The sequence below is a fragment of the Glossina fuscipes genome, unplaced genomic scaffold (assembly GCF_014805625.2).
Source record: "Glossina fuscipes isolate IAEA_lab_2018 unplaced genomic scaffold, Yale_Gfus_2 1, whole genome shotgun sequence".
Taxonomy (NCBI): Eukaryota; Metazoa; Arthropoda; class Insecta; order Diptera; family Glossinidae; genus Glossina; species Glossina fuscipes.
Genome location: NW_023998415.1, coordinates 25315494 through 25329333, shown reverse-complemented (window position 1 = coordinate 25329333; position 13840 = coordinate 25315494). Strand labels below are relative to the sequence as shown.

General features: G+C 32.5%; 1 protein-coding gene across 10 annotated transcripts in view; it reads right to left on the bottom strand.

The window, feature by feature from the left end:
- LOC119631442 (cyclin-dependent kinase 14) overlaps positions 1-13840 on the bottom strand; it is a 262242-nt gene that overhangs the window by 65143 nt on the left and 183259 nt on the right. For 9 of the 10 annotated variants that reach the window (XM_038023638.1, XM_038023640.1, XM_038023639.1 and 6 more), the window contains one exon: positions 13457-13651. The exons of the other annotated variant lie outside the window; for it this stretch is intronic. In XM_038023638.1, the coding sequence (XP_037879566.1) occupies positions 13457-13651 (195 nt within the window). The remainder of the gene's footprint in view (positions 1-13456; positions 13652-13840) is intronic. 10 annotated transcript variants of the gene reach the window in all.

The window sequence follows — 13840 nt, the reverse complement described above, 5'->3', positions numbered from 1 at the left end:
TTCAATCAAGCGTTGATAACATTGTAATTTGTTGTGCTTCTAAATATGAGATAAAGCTTTACGTACACACATACATACATACATACATACATGCATACATCCATACATACATCCATACATATTATGAAGCATTTAAAAAGAAGCAGGTTCATTTATCTATTTTTTTTTTTTTTTTTTTTTTTTTTTTTGAAGAAAGAGCTGATTAGACTTAAACTGGACTTAAATTCACATTGTTATCCAATTGTTTAAAGTAAAATCCAAGGTCGAGCAATTCTTTTTCTTCTCTCACCTCTGATTGAGGATACGATGGTATAAGCTTAGCTGGCACATATATGAGTCGCGACATAGTCGGCGTTAGAAAATTTCCTAATTAGGCTGAATGCAATATCAGTTGATTGATATGTGCAATAAAAATACTTAATGGTGCAAATTTTGCGAAACACTTGATTGCTGTATGAATTTTTGAAACAAACTGCTTATGCAATCCACAAAATGCATTGAAAGACGCTACACACTAGGTTTAGTAAAATTATGTTAAATTTTATGTGTTAAGTATACTTTACCCTTTGCCAATAGACCCATAGTTATCACATCCCTCTATAAATCTTCGGTCGGACTTGCCATTTTATAGTCACTATTGATCCTTTGAGTGATTTTTATCGATCGGTCGATGAATATTACACCGTGCGCCTCTCAAAAGACGCGAGCCGTAATTTTTCTAGTCGGTTAGAGTGGCGTGATAATTGCATGTTCAATCATATGCGTGTCAGAGCGGAGACTATTGTGTGATATATTGTATAATATAACAGGATGCGGAATGTTATTCATTGTTATAAAAGACGTGATGGATTGCTAGAAAGCGAAGGTGAACTTTAATTTGCTTTCTCTTTCTTTAGCCAGGATTATCGGTAATCCAAGTGGCGATGTATGGTATTTTTCTCTTTTTGGTGCCGAGGTATGCCTCAGCGGTTGCTCCAGTCGTTCGTGCTTTTCGTAACTAGATTCATTCATTTTCCCTTGTGGGGAGTTAAATAATTTCTAATACCTGATAAACGTTTTGACAAAGTTTTATATACATAGTGAGAATACTGGAAAAATAGGATGAACAAAGGGGAGCTTATCGTCTATAAAACCACCATAGGATTAAGTTTATACTAATGATCGCTTGCCTTTATTATGAAACTCTAACGGCTGATAATTCACGCAATCTAATGAAAATCTTCAAATTAAACGACTTATTTTCTGCAAATTGTCAGACAGAACGGAAGGTCGTCTATCGAAATATCCGTAATTGGACCCAAATAGATGATGATCGACATTGCGTTACAGTTCGTCCTTATAACACACCACTTAATGGGCAGAAAGTAACAAGCAATGAAAATATTTATCATACGTTATATGCTTAACCCTACCTTAACTTAACTGCGTATAGGATTGAAACAAGTGTAGTGACTTTGGGTCTTACAAAGACTATTGCTTAATATAATCCTTTAAGAATGGCGAAAAAGCATTTTAATAGATGTAGAAAGCAACAATCAAAAGATTGTAGATAGACTGTAGCATTAGTAAGATTAGAAAACTTAGTAAAGTTCAATATAATCGATCAAACGATCGATGGTAACATTTGTTCAAACACATCTTAAAGAGTCTTGGAATTATAATGAAAACAAAGGTTCCATGTGAGCTTCCAAGATGGTCAAAATAGATATAAAGCTTTTCGAAAAGTGAAGCAAGCTAAAGTTGCTTCTAATTCTTTAGAAAATCAAAGCCGCGTACAAATGAAATAATTTATGTTAACTTTTTAACATTTAATATATGTACGCAAGTGATAAGAAAAAAATTAAAGCAAATATTTACAAAAAAAAAATTATAAGAAATGTTTGTCAATGACAGTAATACTTTTATAAAGTTTAAGTGGTTGACTAAAGGCCGAAGTTTGTTCCCCAGCACCATTTTCACGTTCGACAAATTGTCGAAAGTTCCGAAGGCACAAAACTTAAGTTAAAAATTTTTTCTTTTCTTTTTTTTTTCCTTTACGGAGCACATTTAACTTACAACGTAAAGTAGATATGATTTCAGACGACAGAAGTATTTGTTATTTCTCCTAAGATCTTAGTCGTCGATATAGGTATATATAGGAGATATTTGGAAAGAGATTCTGGTGAGAATAAATATCGCATTTTGTTATCTGTTTTTCGTATCCTTCGCCTTGCCATCGGCATATTCACAAACGACATACAAAGATGATTATGAAGAAAAGCATTTAGAAAGTCCAAAGGTCGATTTTCCGATCATACTTAACGGACAGTGTTAAGAGTATTCCAAGTACGCCAGATAGTTTGGTAAGTGCAAAAAACCCATGGAGATGAAAAAAATTTTAAATAGCTTGAAAAAACTCTTCCATTTTTCCTCGCCCTTATCACGCGAAGCAGTTAAATCAATTGTATGATCCAATTGTGCGGTCCAGGATTGAAGGTCCAAAATCCGTTTATTGAGGGTTAAAATTTGAAATTAAAAAAAAAAAAAAAAACAATTGTTCAAAACGATATAATTTTTTTCCGACTTTCACGCTACGAAAAGGAGCATTTTTCGAAAGCTGCCGAATCTTCATTTCGGTCTTGAAGAATATCACAAAAGAAGTTTTCTACATACTCTAGGAAATGTATTGTCGTATATTAAACTCATTTTTTTTTTTCTCTCTGTATGAATACGGAGGACTGACCCTGTTTCGAATGAGTCGAAAGTGACATGACCCCTTAAGGTGACCTTTTATTGCTTTCTCTCGCATTCGTTTTATTTGCTGTATAAACTGTGCGATGCACGATATAAACAGAAAGTCATTTAACATTGATAGGTAAAACGTGTTTGAATTTTTTATAAAATTTGAAATTAAATTTTTTTCAGTTGTGTTCTATTTAATGTTCGATTTAAATTTTTTATTTTTTTTTATTTTTTTTTTCCTCCAAATTACAAGTTAAAAGGTTATGGATGCTATGGATGCAAATATTGTTCTTCGTTGTGTTTAACAAATCTATGAACATAAACCAGAAAATATGTGTGCATGGTTACACTGCGGTCATATGAACCATTGCCATAGCCATAGACATCGCTATTGTCATTGTCATCGTTCACAACAGCGGTGGTCGAACACAACTGCGAACAGATTAAATTGCTCGAAATTGTGTCTATGTTTCATACAAGTTGTGTTATTGTTGTTTGTAATAGTGGCGGTTTAACTACACTATACAAGATTATATTATATTTTATAAGAACGGACAACGCACACACTATTACTAACTAATATTACTTCATATAAACATATATATATATATATATATATATATATACATATAGAGGTACGTTTACACTGTGTAAACAGAATTTCATTTCAGTCCTTTACTCTTAATATTTAAACAAGTGCGATATTATTTTGTTTGCCGTGCCGTTAATGTCAATTGCAATAAAGTGGACAAATAAGATCTGATTTATATTAAAAACTCATATATTGCTTTTTGTTTCTTGTCAAATGCATATAATGGCATTTTATTGGAACAGCAATAACAACAGAGCAATTGTGAATGCGCAGCTTAATGTTGTTGAAAATTAAAACATATGGAAATCATTTATCATTTTTTACCCATCACCGTAGGCCATATTGCTTTCGTAGTTCTGCTTGGAATGGAAAGAAATATGGATGAAAGAGAATGCGTCCATTAAGCATATAGCGCCTTTATATCTCGTTAAAATTGTTTTTGTGCGGTCGAGAGGGACCCCATAAAAGAAACCGCATAAAAAAGATCGCATAAAACTTCTCGAAAGGCTATAAAAAGTAGTCTTCGCAACACAGTTTAAAAGTACTTTTAAAGTCTCACGTAGAAGATAACTCAAAACATCACGAAATAAGTAGCAATTATTTTTTTACACGAAATCATAACATGAGGCTTGGCGGCTGCTTGGAATCAAGCTAAAACTTGTGGAATTTGATCTAGATTACATATATGAAACCTTTCAAAACGTATAAACATCATCTTTTGTAGTCTGATAATGCGCGAACTTTCTTGTGATGAACTGATTCAAAATCACTTCCGTCACCTGACAATACTACCTCGCACTCGTTTAGAGTTGACTCTTTTTCAGTTACCATATAATCGGTGATCAGTTTTTGCGACAACCGTTGTTTCTTCAATCCGCAATATGAGCGCTTTGTCAGTTTTCTCTATTAAAATGTTTCTCGAGTGCGATGCTCGTTTAACGCTTTCGTTTTTGGCACAATAGTGGATTCACCTAATCCAAATTCTTTAGCAACAGCGAAAAAAACTCAGCGATCTAACGAGACATGCAATCCGTTTCAAGAAAACCCGAAACGGAAATTCTTGCGCCTTTAACATATAAGTTATGCTGTTATAGAATTCGATACATATGTAATGTAATTGTACTTGTGTAATGCGATGAAATACATATATACCAAAAATTAAAAAACCCAAATGGCCGATCAAACCCATTAATTTTTTTTATTGATGACTTCGTCAATTGTGCTCCAATTTAATAGAAATTTTCATATACCACACAAAAAATATCGCGCAAAAACAGGTTTGAGTGTGTTTATTCCGTTTTAAGATATCATTGTTGAGCATTTAAGGAAAAGCCGAAATTACTGGAAATATCGTTCAACTGAGCTATGCACAAACCTGAGGTGAAAAATCGAGATGATTTTTAAAGGAAAATATTTTGCCAGTCAACATTAAGTTCAAAGGCTATTGATTTTTTTCTTTCTTTCTATTTAGTGTGGAATGGATGTATGAGTTCCGGCTTATAATGTTCAAAGATATTTGCTCATTGACGTCCACACCTCTTTATAACAAAAACTGTGAACACTATTTCTGTTCGTGTGTTTTGCTTGTCACTCATACAAATTTCGACTTTTAGTCTGACATTAGAGAAAATCAGCCGCGACCACTTACTATTATCGAATATGAAAATATAGTTCTTCTCCTTTTTTATGATATGTCGGTGGTGGGTGTAAGAGATTCTATTGTGTTACAACCGGATATAATTTTCTTACTTGTTAATTTTGATTTCCATTCATTTAATTTCGCAAACACACGGACCGACACGCGAAGAGAAGGACACCAACAAGAGTGTAAGACGAAAGTGCCAGTGCTGCAAAAAGTTTCGTTGTCAAAGTTTAAATTTGTCCACAAATGTTAACGTCTGCTTAAATTGAAGTGTCAATCGACTCTCACTGCCACTGAAGATGTCTTGGAATTTTTACAAAAATATATTTTGTTTGAAATTTACAACAATGTGTGTTGCGAATTAATACACAGACACAATATAAAACAACAGTCTTCTACTACTGAACATAAGGATCCCTTTAAAACTGAAACTCATCTCACCCAAAAACCGTGTCCGGAAGTTTCGTTTAATTATCTTCTTCGGGGTATTTCATTTTTCTTGTACTCTCCTCCTTATTTTCACAAAAGCGAATCGATAATAATTTTTATTTATTAAACCTTAAATTGTCGACACGATGTGATGGAAGCTTTTATTGACAGCTACGGTGGTCTGGCATTCGCGCTCTTCAATTATTTGCAGACTTTTGTCTGGATAAAGGAAAACAACTGACGCCACAGGTTATGCATTAAGAGGAAACACCGGGGATTTATACATTTTTAAATAAAACATTTCTTTAATAAAATACAATAACAACGAAAATAGGGGAAAAAAAAATTTTTTTTTTTTTTGCTTTTTTTGCACAACAACTTTTTTTAAATTCTAAAAGTAGTAATTATGAGCTGGATAATAACGAAGACAAAGCCAAATAATTTGGAGGAAAACCAGCAATTTAGTATTAAATTGTGCATATCCCCGCCAGCTATCGCACTAAGTAATGTGTATAAAAGCTATCATAGTCATGCAGTGATATTTAGAACAATTACAACCAGTTTCATAGACTGGCACACGGTCAGATGATTTAACGCAAACAAAGAATGAATGATAGCAGCGTTATATTCAATTCCTTCCCTTTCACAGTAACTGGTAGTTATCTTTTGTTATACAGTGCTCTTTATCTAACTACATTGCCCAGCAACTCAATGATGTTGCTATCGAAAGGCGAAATGATTTTTTAAAAAAATAAAACATTAACTAAATACTCATCATATTTATGATGAGATTTTAAAAACAATTTAAAAAAAAAGTGCGCCCTAATTGATTGTTTTATTAAACAATAAATTCGCCTAATGAGATTAAGTTAATTAAAAGCTAAATGGTCATCACTATGTCGATTATTTTCTTAAGTTAATTGCTTTTCATTCTGAACAACGACCTTTTAAATGATCGCGATTTTCTAGCATAAAAAATATATCTCATGATTTTTATTAACAATTTTATAGCATCCGGACTCTGTGCGATTTGCGGTTCCCTGTTTCGTAGTTTAGAGTGGTAGCCCGCAACTGTTTCACCACTCGAAACTCAAACGTATTTTCAATCCCTTAAAATCCAAGCAAATAGTATTCTTTCTTGATATAAATTAGATTTAAGCTGAGACTGATTTCCTGCATAAACACATTAGTGCGAGTAAATCTCGGTTATAAAGTTGGAAGAGATGCTCAAAATCTCACATAAATTTGTACAAATGAATCGGAGATTTTTTAGGGACAAAGCATTGGCATAAGTATATAATTGCACTGTAGTTGTAAATAATTTATTATATTATTAAGTGTTTGTCGCGGCGCTACGTGCTTCTAAGCGAATTCATTTACATTTTTTCATGACAATTTCGATGACTATGACATAAACGAATGCTCTATTAATTAAGTATTTATCCAAACTGTCTAAAGTTATTTGTCATTAGAGTAACTTATTTCCCAGCTGAACTCCATGATTCACATTTAGATATAGAATTATATTTTATGTATTTGTATCCCTCTCCCTCTGTCGCTTTGCTATATACCTCAATCTAATTGTATCTCTTTGTATCATTATTTTATATTGGCTGCTTGTTAACTAGCATTTTATGAAGATAAACAAGTAATCATTTGTTTTCGGCTTTTATGTTTATGGCACGCTTAAGAGGAACGACTCATTTCCTTTAATTACGTCAAAGAAAAGACAAAGAAAGAAAATATTGTGTATAGTAAGTTGATTGCGTTTATTTTGATGACAAATTTGATTCTTTATAGGCTCCACATTTCGGAGAATTTTGCTGACAAGCTGTGATCGCTTTCGAATCTCTCTTCACGTTTCTCAAACGGACTCGGACTGATGACTATTTAAGAGAGAAAGGATATAAAGCATCTAAGTCCGGTTGGGGCATAGCTTTTCGAGAATTTTGGGAGCCATTCAAGCGAAAAACACTGTAAATGGAAGGTAGGTTTTTTTGTTTTCTTTTCCATAGTGTTGCATGAGGCAATTGTTGTTCCGTTTAAATGCTCATATTACTCAATGCTTTTAAATAGGTTTGAGAGATAAATCGAGATTTTTGTACGAGAATTGTATTAGTGTCAACAGTATGGAAGCATTTTGCATGACTGACGGAAACCTTTGTATATAGGCTTGTTACGGATACAATTTCCTATAATAATGAAATGTGTAAAATCATTTGCCATAACGTTTTCTAAGTGTATTTCACTTTGCCTTCTCCATATTATCATAGGTTATATTAATGAAGCTCTGGTTTATTCCCTTGTGTGTAACCATGACAATATATTTGTTTTAGAGTTTCATTATATTCTGGTGGCCAAGCATACAAAAAGTTGTTGTCTATGTCGTCTTCTCAACTTTTTGATGGGTATCATTCTGTCGTCCCCTTGTTTTAGGTTTAGTTTGGGAATAGAAATTTCATTATTTCAATATGCCAGAGGGTATGTTACATTCTACGATGGGTATGTAACTTTTAGAGAGAAAGAGAAAGAGAGAGAGAAAGTGATAACACAGAGTCTAATTAATCATCTTTAGTCATATTATTTAGTTTACAATAAAATTATATTCCAAGTACTTGAACATTGAAAATGCGTTAAGGCAGTAACCGAACAAAAGCCTATATACATCTATACACAGTAGAGTGGAGTGGAGTACACAGCATTCAAATATACTCCAATAGGAGACACTTTGCATTAAAAATTTCCACTTTATGAAATGGTTATTGGGAAAAATGTAAAAAAACGAGCTTCACTTTGCTATAATACGAATGCGAAGATCTTTTACCTCGATATATATACAACATTGTATATGATTAAACTTGCGTTCTCTATAGAATTTGGCAAAACTTTGCAGGAAAATTTATAGACTAATGACGATATATTCCTAATAACATTCATTTCTAAATCTTCTTATGAAAGTTTCTTATTTACCACTAGAGATCGTAGATTTTTTTGGCAAAAATATTTACAGAATTTATAAGATTAATGAAATATTTGCTGACTTCATATCGATTCGTTTCTTTATTCTTTTTTAATATGACCAATCATCCAGGGGATGACGTACTCCATACGTGCAACACGATAACTGTTAGAACAAGTAAGAAAGTTATGTTCGGCGGAGACCGAATCTCGTTCTACTCTCCAAGTTCTTTTGATTGACACCCATATCGCTGATATTATTAAGAAAAAATTATTCTACCACCTTGAGGTCGAGGTCAATTTCGAATTAACATATTTTTAGGGAGATAATATATCTTCATTTGAGGAATGTACAAAAGGGTTTTACACATTCTCCCTTGTTAAGCTTATGATAAGCAAACATAAAACGTCAAAAATGTGAGAAAAATAAATTTCTTCTCAATCTTCGTTAAAAGAACAGCATGCAACCAGATATGTCTGGTTGTCTGACTTCGTGGGGTCCCGAATGCATGCAGCTATACAGCTGTACCGTTACAAACTGTTACCAAATCTACTGCAACTGCCCGGTGATGGATATAAAAAAATTCTAAAGGAATTATTTAAAATATTTTTCTTGCTTTTCCTCTTTTGAAAATAAATTCCTCTTTTTTGTTTTTTTTTATTTTTTATTATATGATAACATTTTATCTTAAGGTTTCAATTACAAGAGATTTTCTTTAAAAAAAAAACAAAAACAAAAAAAAGCAAAAATAAAAGAAGGAAATAAGTGGAAAATAGCAGCAGCAGAGGCAATAAAGTAAAGAATGTCTACTTTCTAAACATAGTAAAGCAGCTTTTATTCATCGTACCGTCTGCATATATTCCTTCATTTTTTTTTTTTTTTTTTTTTCTTTCAATTTTGTTCTTTTTCTCAATATAAAGATGATGCTGATAACAAGCAAAATAAACGAACGTCTAAAACCGAGATTTGTGGCAAATTTATGTTATCAAGTTCAGCAGAAACTTTCTACCTTTTCAAATATTTTAAATAAATTCATAACGTTGCCGTAACTAAAGCAAATGCCAAGACGAAAGGAAAAAAAAAAAATTGCATAACTCTAATAATAATAGTAATATCAATAAGAATAAAAATAGCAGTAGTAGTAGTAGTAGTAGTAGTAGTAGTATTAGTAATAGTAGTAATAGTAGTAGTAGTAATATAGTAATATCGTCGTGGTAGTGGTCTCGTAGTAGCAATAGTAGTAATAGTGAAAATCTGAATGAATATCATCTCTAAGAGGCCATAATATTTTTATGAGGATTTTATCCTCATTCCATTTCTTTTTCTTTTCCTTATTTATTTTATTTTTTTGATTTTTTTTTACTTTATTTTATTTTATTTTTTTTTTTTTTTCGTTTAGTCTAACAATGTTTACAAGAATGTTGCTGTTTTACGTTGATTATGACAGTATTTCTGCTCTTATTTCAGTTGTTTAACGCTACTCATTATCATCGTCATCATCATTATCATTATCGTCAACATTGTTACCATCGTCATAATAATCTTTTTAGTTTCTATAGTCATTTATTGTTGTTGGTAATTGCTCACTATGGCTTTACGTTTCGGTTAATACAACAACTTCTCTGAACAATATCATCAACTCACTTATAAAATATTACAACGTTTTGAAAATTGTAGCATAACTGCTTCTTCTATTCTCGGCCACAAACGTTCTATTCATCTTTGGTGAATTGCAACAAATCTTTACCTTTTTTTTTTTTTCGTGTTCACATCGCAATCATTTCTTGCACTTGTCGGTTTGGTTTTATGCTACCTTAAGTAGTTATGATGATGTTGACAATGCACTAATGATGATGAAGATGATGACGATGACGATGACGGTGACGGCGACAATAAAAGTGTATCATTTTGTTATTTTCAACGCTGGCAAATAGATAGACGCAGTACTTGTGTGGTGCCTAGTTATCAATGAAAATTTAATTTCGTCGTTTTTTCTTTGCTTCTTTCTTTGACTTTATTTCAATTTTAAAGCGGATATTATTTATATAATATCGTGTAGAAGAGGTAAAAAAAGGCGAAAAACAATTTAGTTTACGGTCAACGCAATCTGTAATAATATTTAAAATAAACATATAAAGTCTTTATAAAAGAAACTGCAAAACTTTGCAAAAGGATTTAGTATGACTGACTGACTGACTGATTTAAAGTTTATAAGAAACGTTTGCTATCAGATTGGTTTCTTTTCACTTGCAGTAGACGGGGAGAAGACATTATAGGCCACCTAGACATATGGTTGTATTCATTTCAAGGAAGCGTTTGTAGTACTTAGTACTTGATCGATTTAAATATGTGCATCGGTTCAGCAGTCCAACTACAAATCTATATAAATGTCTATTGTAAACATTTCCTCGGACGGATTCAAGTTTTTTCGTTAAAATGTCAACAGTTCTTGCGAGCAGATTGATACTAAAAATGAACCAAAACGGTCAAAGGACATAACTATCAAATGTGTTAGCGTATACATCGAAAACGATATGTGTGGCGTGTAAGCGACAAATTCACTCAAGTGTTAACTAAAGATAATTTTCATAAGATCTCAACCTACACTATTGTAGATGTGAAAAGGCTTTGCACTTTGCTCCGTGAACTTTGAAAATTAACCGTACAGCGGAGTGACTATACAAAACTATTTAAAATTGCTTAAAAAGGTTAAGACATCAGTTTATTAGGAAGAAATATTATTTCCGTTAATTGATGACCTGAAATACGGACGAAAACATTTTGCTGCAAGTTTTTCCATCAGGCGGATGAGAAAATTCGTGAGAAAAAAATCGGTTTTATAAAAGAAAATAATTAATTGATTATTTTGAATGATTTCGCGCTTAAAATTTCGACATTCTTGACAGAGTTGCATGTTGATGCAAATTTTGCAATTGATTCGCTTAACATAGAGAAAGAGAATTTTCATCCGCTCGCGGACTGTATTTTCATTTATTTTTCAAATCTTTTTTACTTTATATTTTCTGTCTACTTTTAACGCTACAATAATACACACACACACACACAGAGGCAGAGAGAGAGAGAGAGAGAGAGAGAGAGAGGCAGACAGAGAAAAACAAAAGAAGAAAAAGAGAACGTAAGTTGAAGATTTAAGAATTAACAGACACCAAAAACGACATTTAAGCATAAACTTGGAAAAAATTGTAATTAATTGCCACGATAAACACTAAAAAGTTATGATATATTACTACTGGTAGATAAACGTTTGCACAAATACCAGACACGGATTATGATGACTTTGTATAAAGTGAATTATGTATAAAACAAAAATGAAAGTCGACAACACAATCATTGCGTTCGGCTAGGGTCGACTGTTATGCTCTTGCTTCGTAATGGGAAAATGAACATAATTAAATTTGAACGTAACCCCAAAAAACATTATATAATTTGAAGTTATTTATATTCTCTTATGCATATCCCATATCATATGTAAGTGCACACTCACATACTTACATGAATATATAAAAATATACATATATAGTTGGACAGGCAGCCAGAGAGACAGTGTGTGTGGGCGAGAGAAAGAAGGTGAAAAGAGGGCAAAAAAACGGATAAATCAAAATCACTTATTATGATGAGAATCAACGAAAATGTTCCAAGCGCGTTTGTCCCGTCGAAAGGTTAGGATCATTAGCCAGCTGCCCGTACCTATCGATACTAAAATTGTGGAAATTTCAGTTTTATCGTCAAAGTTGACTCAATAGTAATATTGAATAGGCGTGTCTATAGCGACGAATTTATTTCGGAATATATGCGCGGAATTATAACTTCTTGTCTAATTCACCATACATTCACCATAATGTTATATAACATGGCGTCTAATGTATGCCTAGTGGAAAACACAATACTGCTTCCATTCTTCAGTTCTCGCATTTCCTATTGATCATCTCGAGACGCTTTACCTCAATCGCAAACTTTCATGACATTGATGGCATTAATCGTTAATGGTGGGGAATCGAATCAATCGTCTGGCCAGGCTGCAGCAGCCACGAATTTCCAATTCCCAATCATGAAAACTTGATTCGTCAAATGTGCGCTTTTCGTAGAAATATTTAGAAAATGCCCGCAACTTCATCCAGAACACTCGCGTTCGTAACATTGAAGTTTCCAAAACGGAAGGGAGCAAGAGAGCATCTTCATCATAAGCAGTCCCAAATCTGACAAGAGCCCTGCGCAATTTTCAAGAATTGGCAAATCGAGGTAAATATTATAAAATGTAGGAAAATGTTGGCTCATTTTCAAAACGCAATTACTTTCAACTTAATTAACCATAGTAAGCTGTATTTTTTGTTGAAGCATCTTTCATAGCTTGCTTGCATGTAAATAATATTAGGGAAAACGCAACGAACTTTTTCCTTGACTTTTATTCACTTTTTTTTGTTGTTTTTTTTTTTTCGATTCTTAACTGAAATTCTTTCTCACAATTTAAGTAGAAAGAAAGCAACAACGAAAGGGTATACAAGAAAAAGACAAAAAAACTAAGAGAAGAAGCTCTTATCTTATCTTAATGTATGTATATGTGAGACGAAATTAATTTTACATATTATTAACCTAAGGACGAATATTACGCGTCGTACTTGCATTGTGGGCGGAGGAAAGGAGGAAACAGTATATTTAATTAGATCCGCTTTTCCGGTTCAAAATAGATTTAAGTCATAAATCGCTAAACAATTCCTGGCACAATCTCAGTCCTGTATAGTTCCGCTATTCCGAAGAAAATCATAAAATAATTATGAATAATATTATTAGGTCCCCCTCCCCCCGCGCGGCACGTTTCTTTTTCGAATTCATGGAATTGCATAGAAGATTTAAAAGTGGGCTCATGCATTAAATAAATTATACAATAAACTGTTCGAAAATAAACAAATAAACAAACAAACAAACAAACAAACAAACAAAGTAATTAATGAAATTATGTTATGAATGATGATAAGAAATTCTTCATGTTAAGTAAGGATTCGTAAGGATAAATGACTTTGTTTGTGACTTTGTGAGCTACATATACGAGGATGATTATGTATGAATTTAAATGGTAATCGAGTAATTAACTTACCGCCATATCTGCAATTGGATTTATCTGTTGGTATGTTACCGTTTGGTTCCAGTCTATCCAAATATTCTTCGGAATTGTAACCATTATAGGGAACTTTATTACCGTGATTGTGACTATGACCACCGCGATGATGATGATGGTGATGATGATGGTGGTGATGATGTGTACCATCATCGTTGTCTTCTCGGGATATGGCTGCAAAAATCAAAAAAAAAAACAAAAAAAAAAAAAACAAAAAAAAAAAACAAAAAAAAAAGAGAGAGAGAAAAAAGGAAACACATTTACATTTGTAATTGAATGCTTTTAAAATATTTAAATTGCAACGAGCACTTAACCATTCGACTGAAATCTTAAAAATAGAAAAAAAAAAATATATTCATTTAA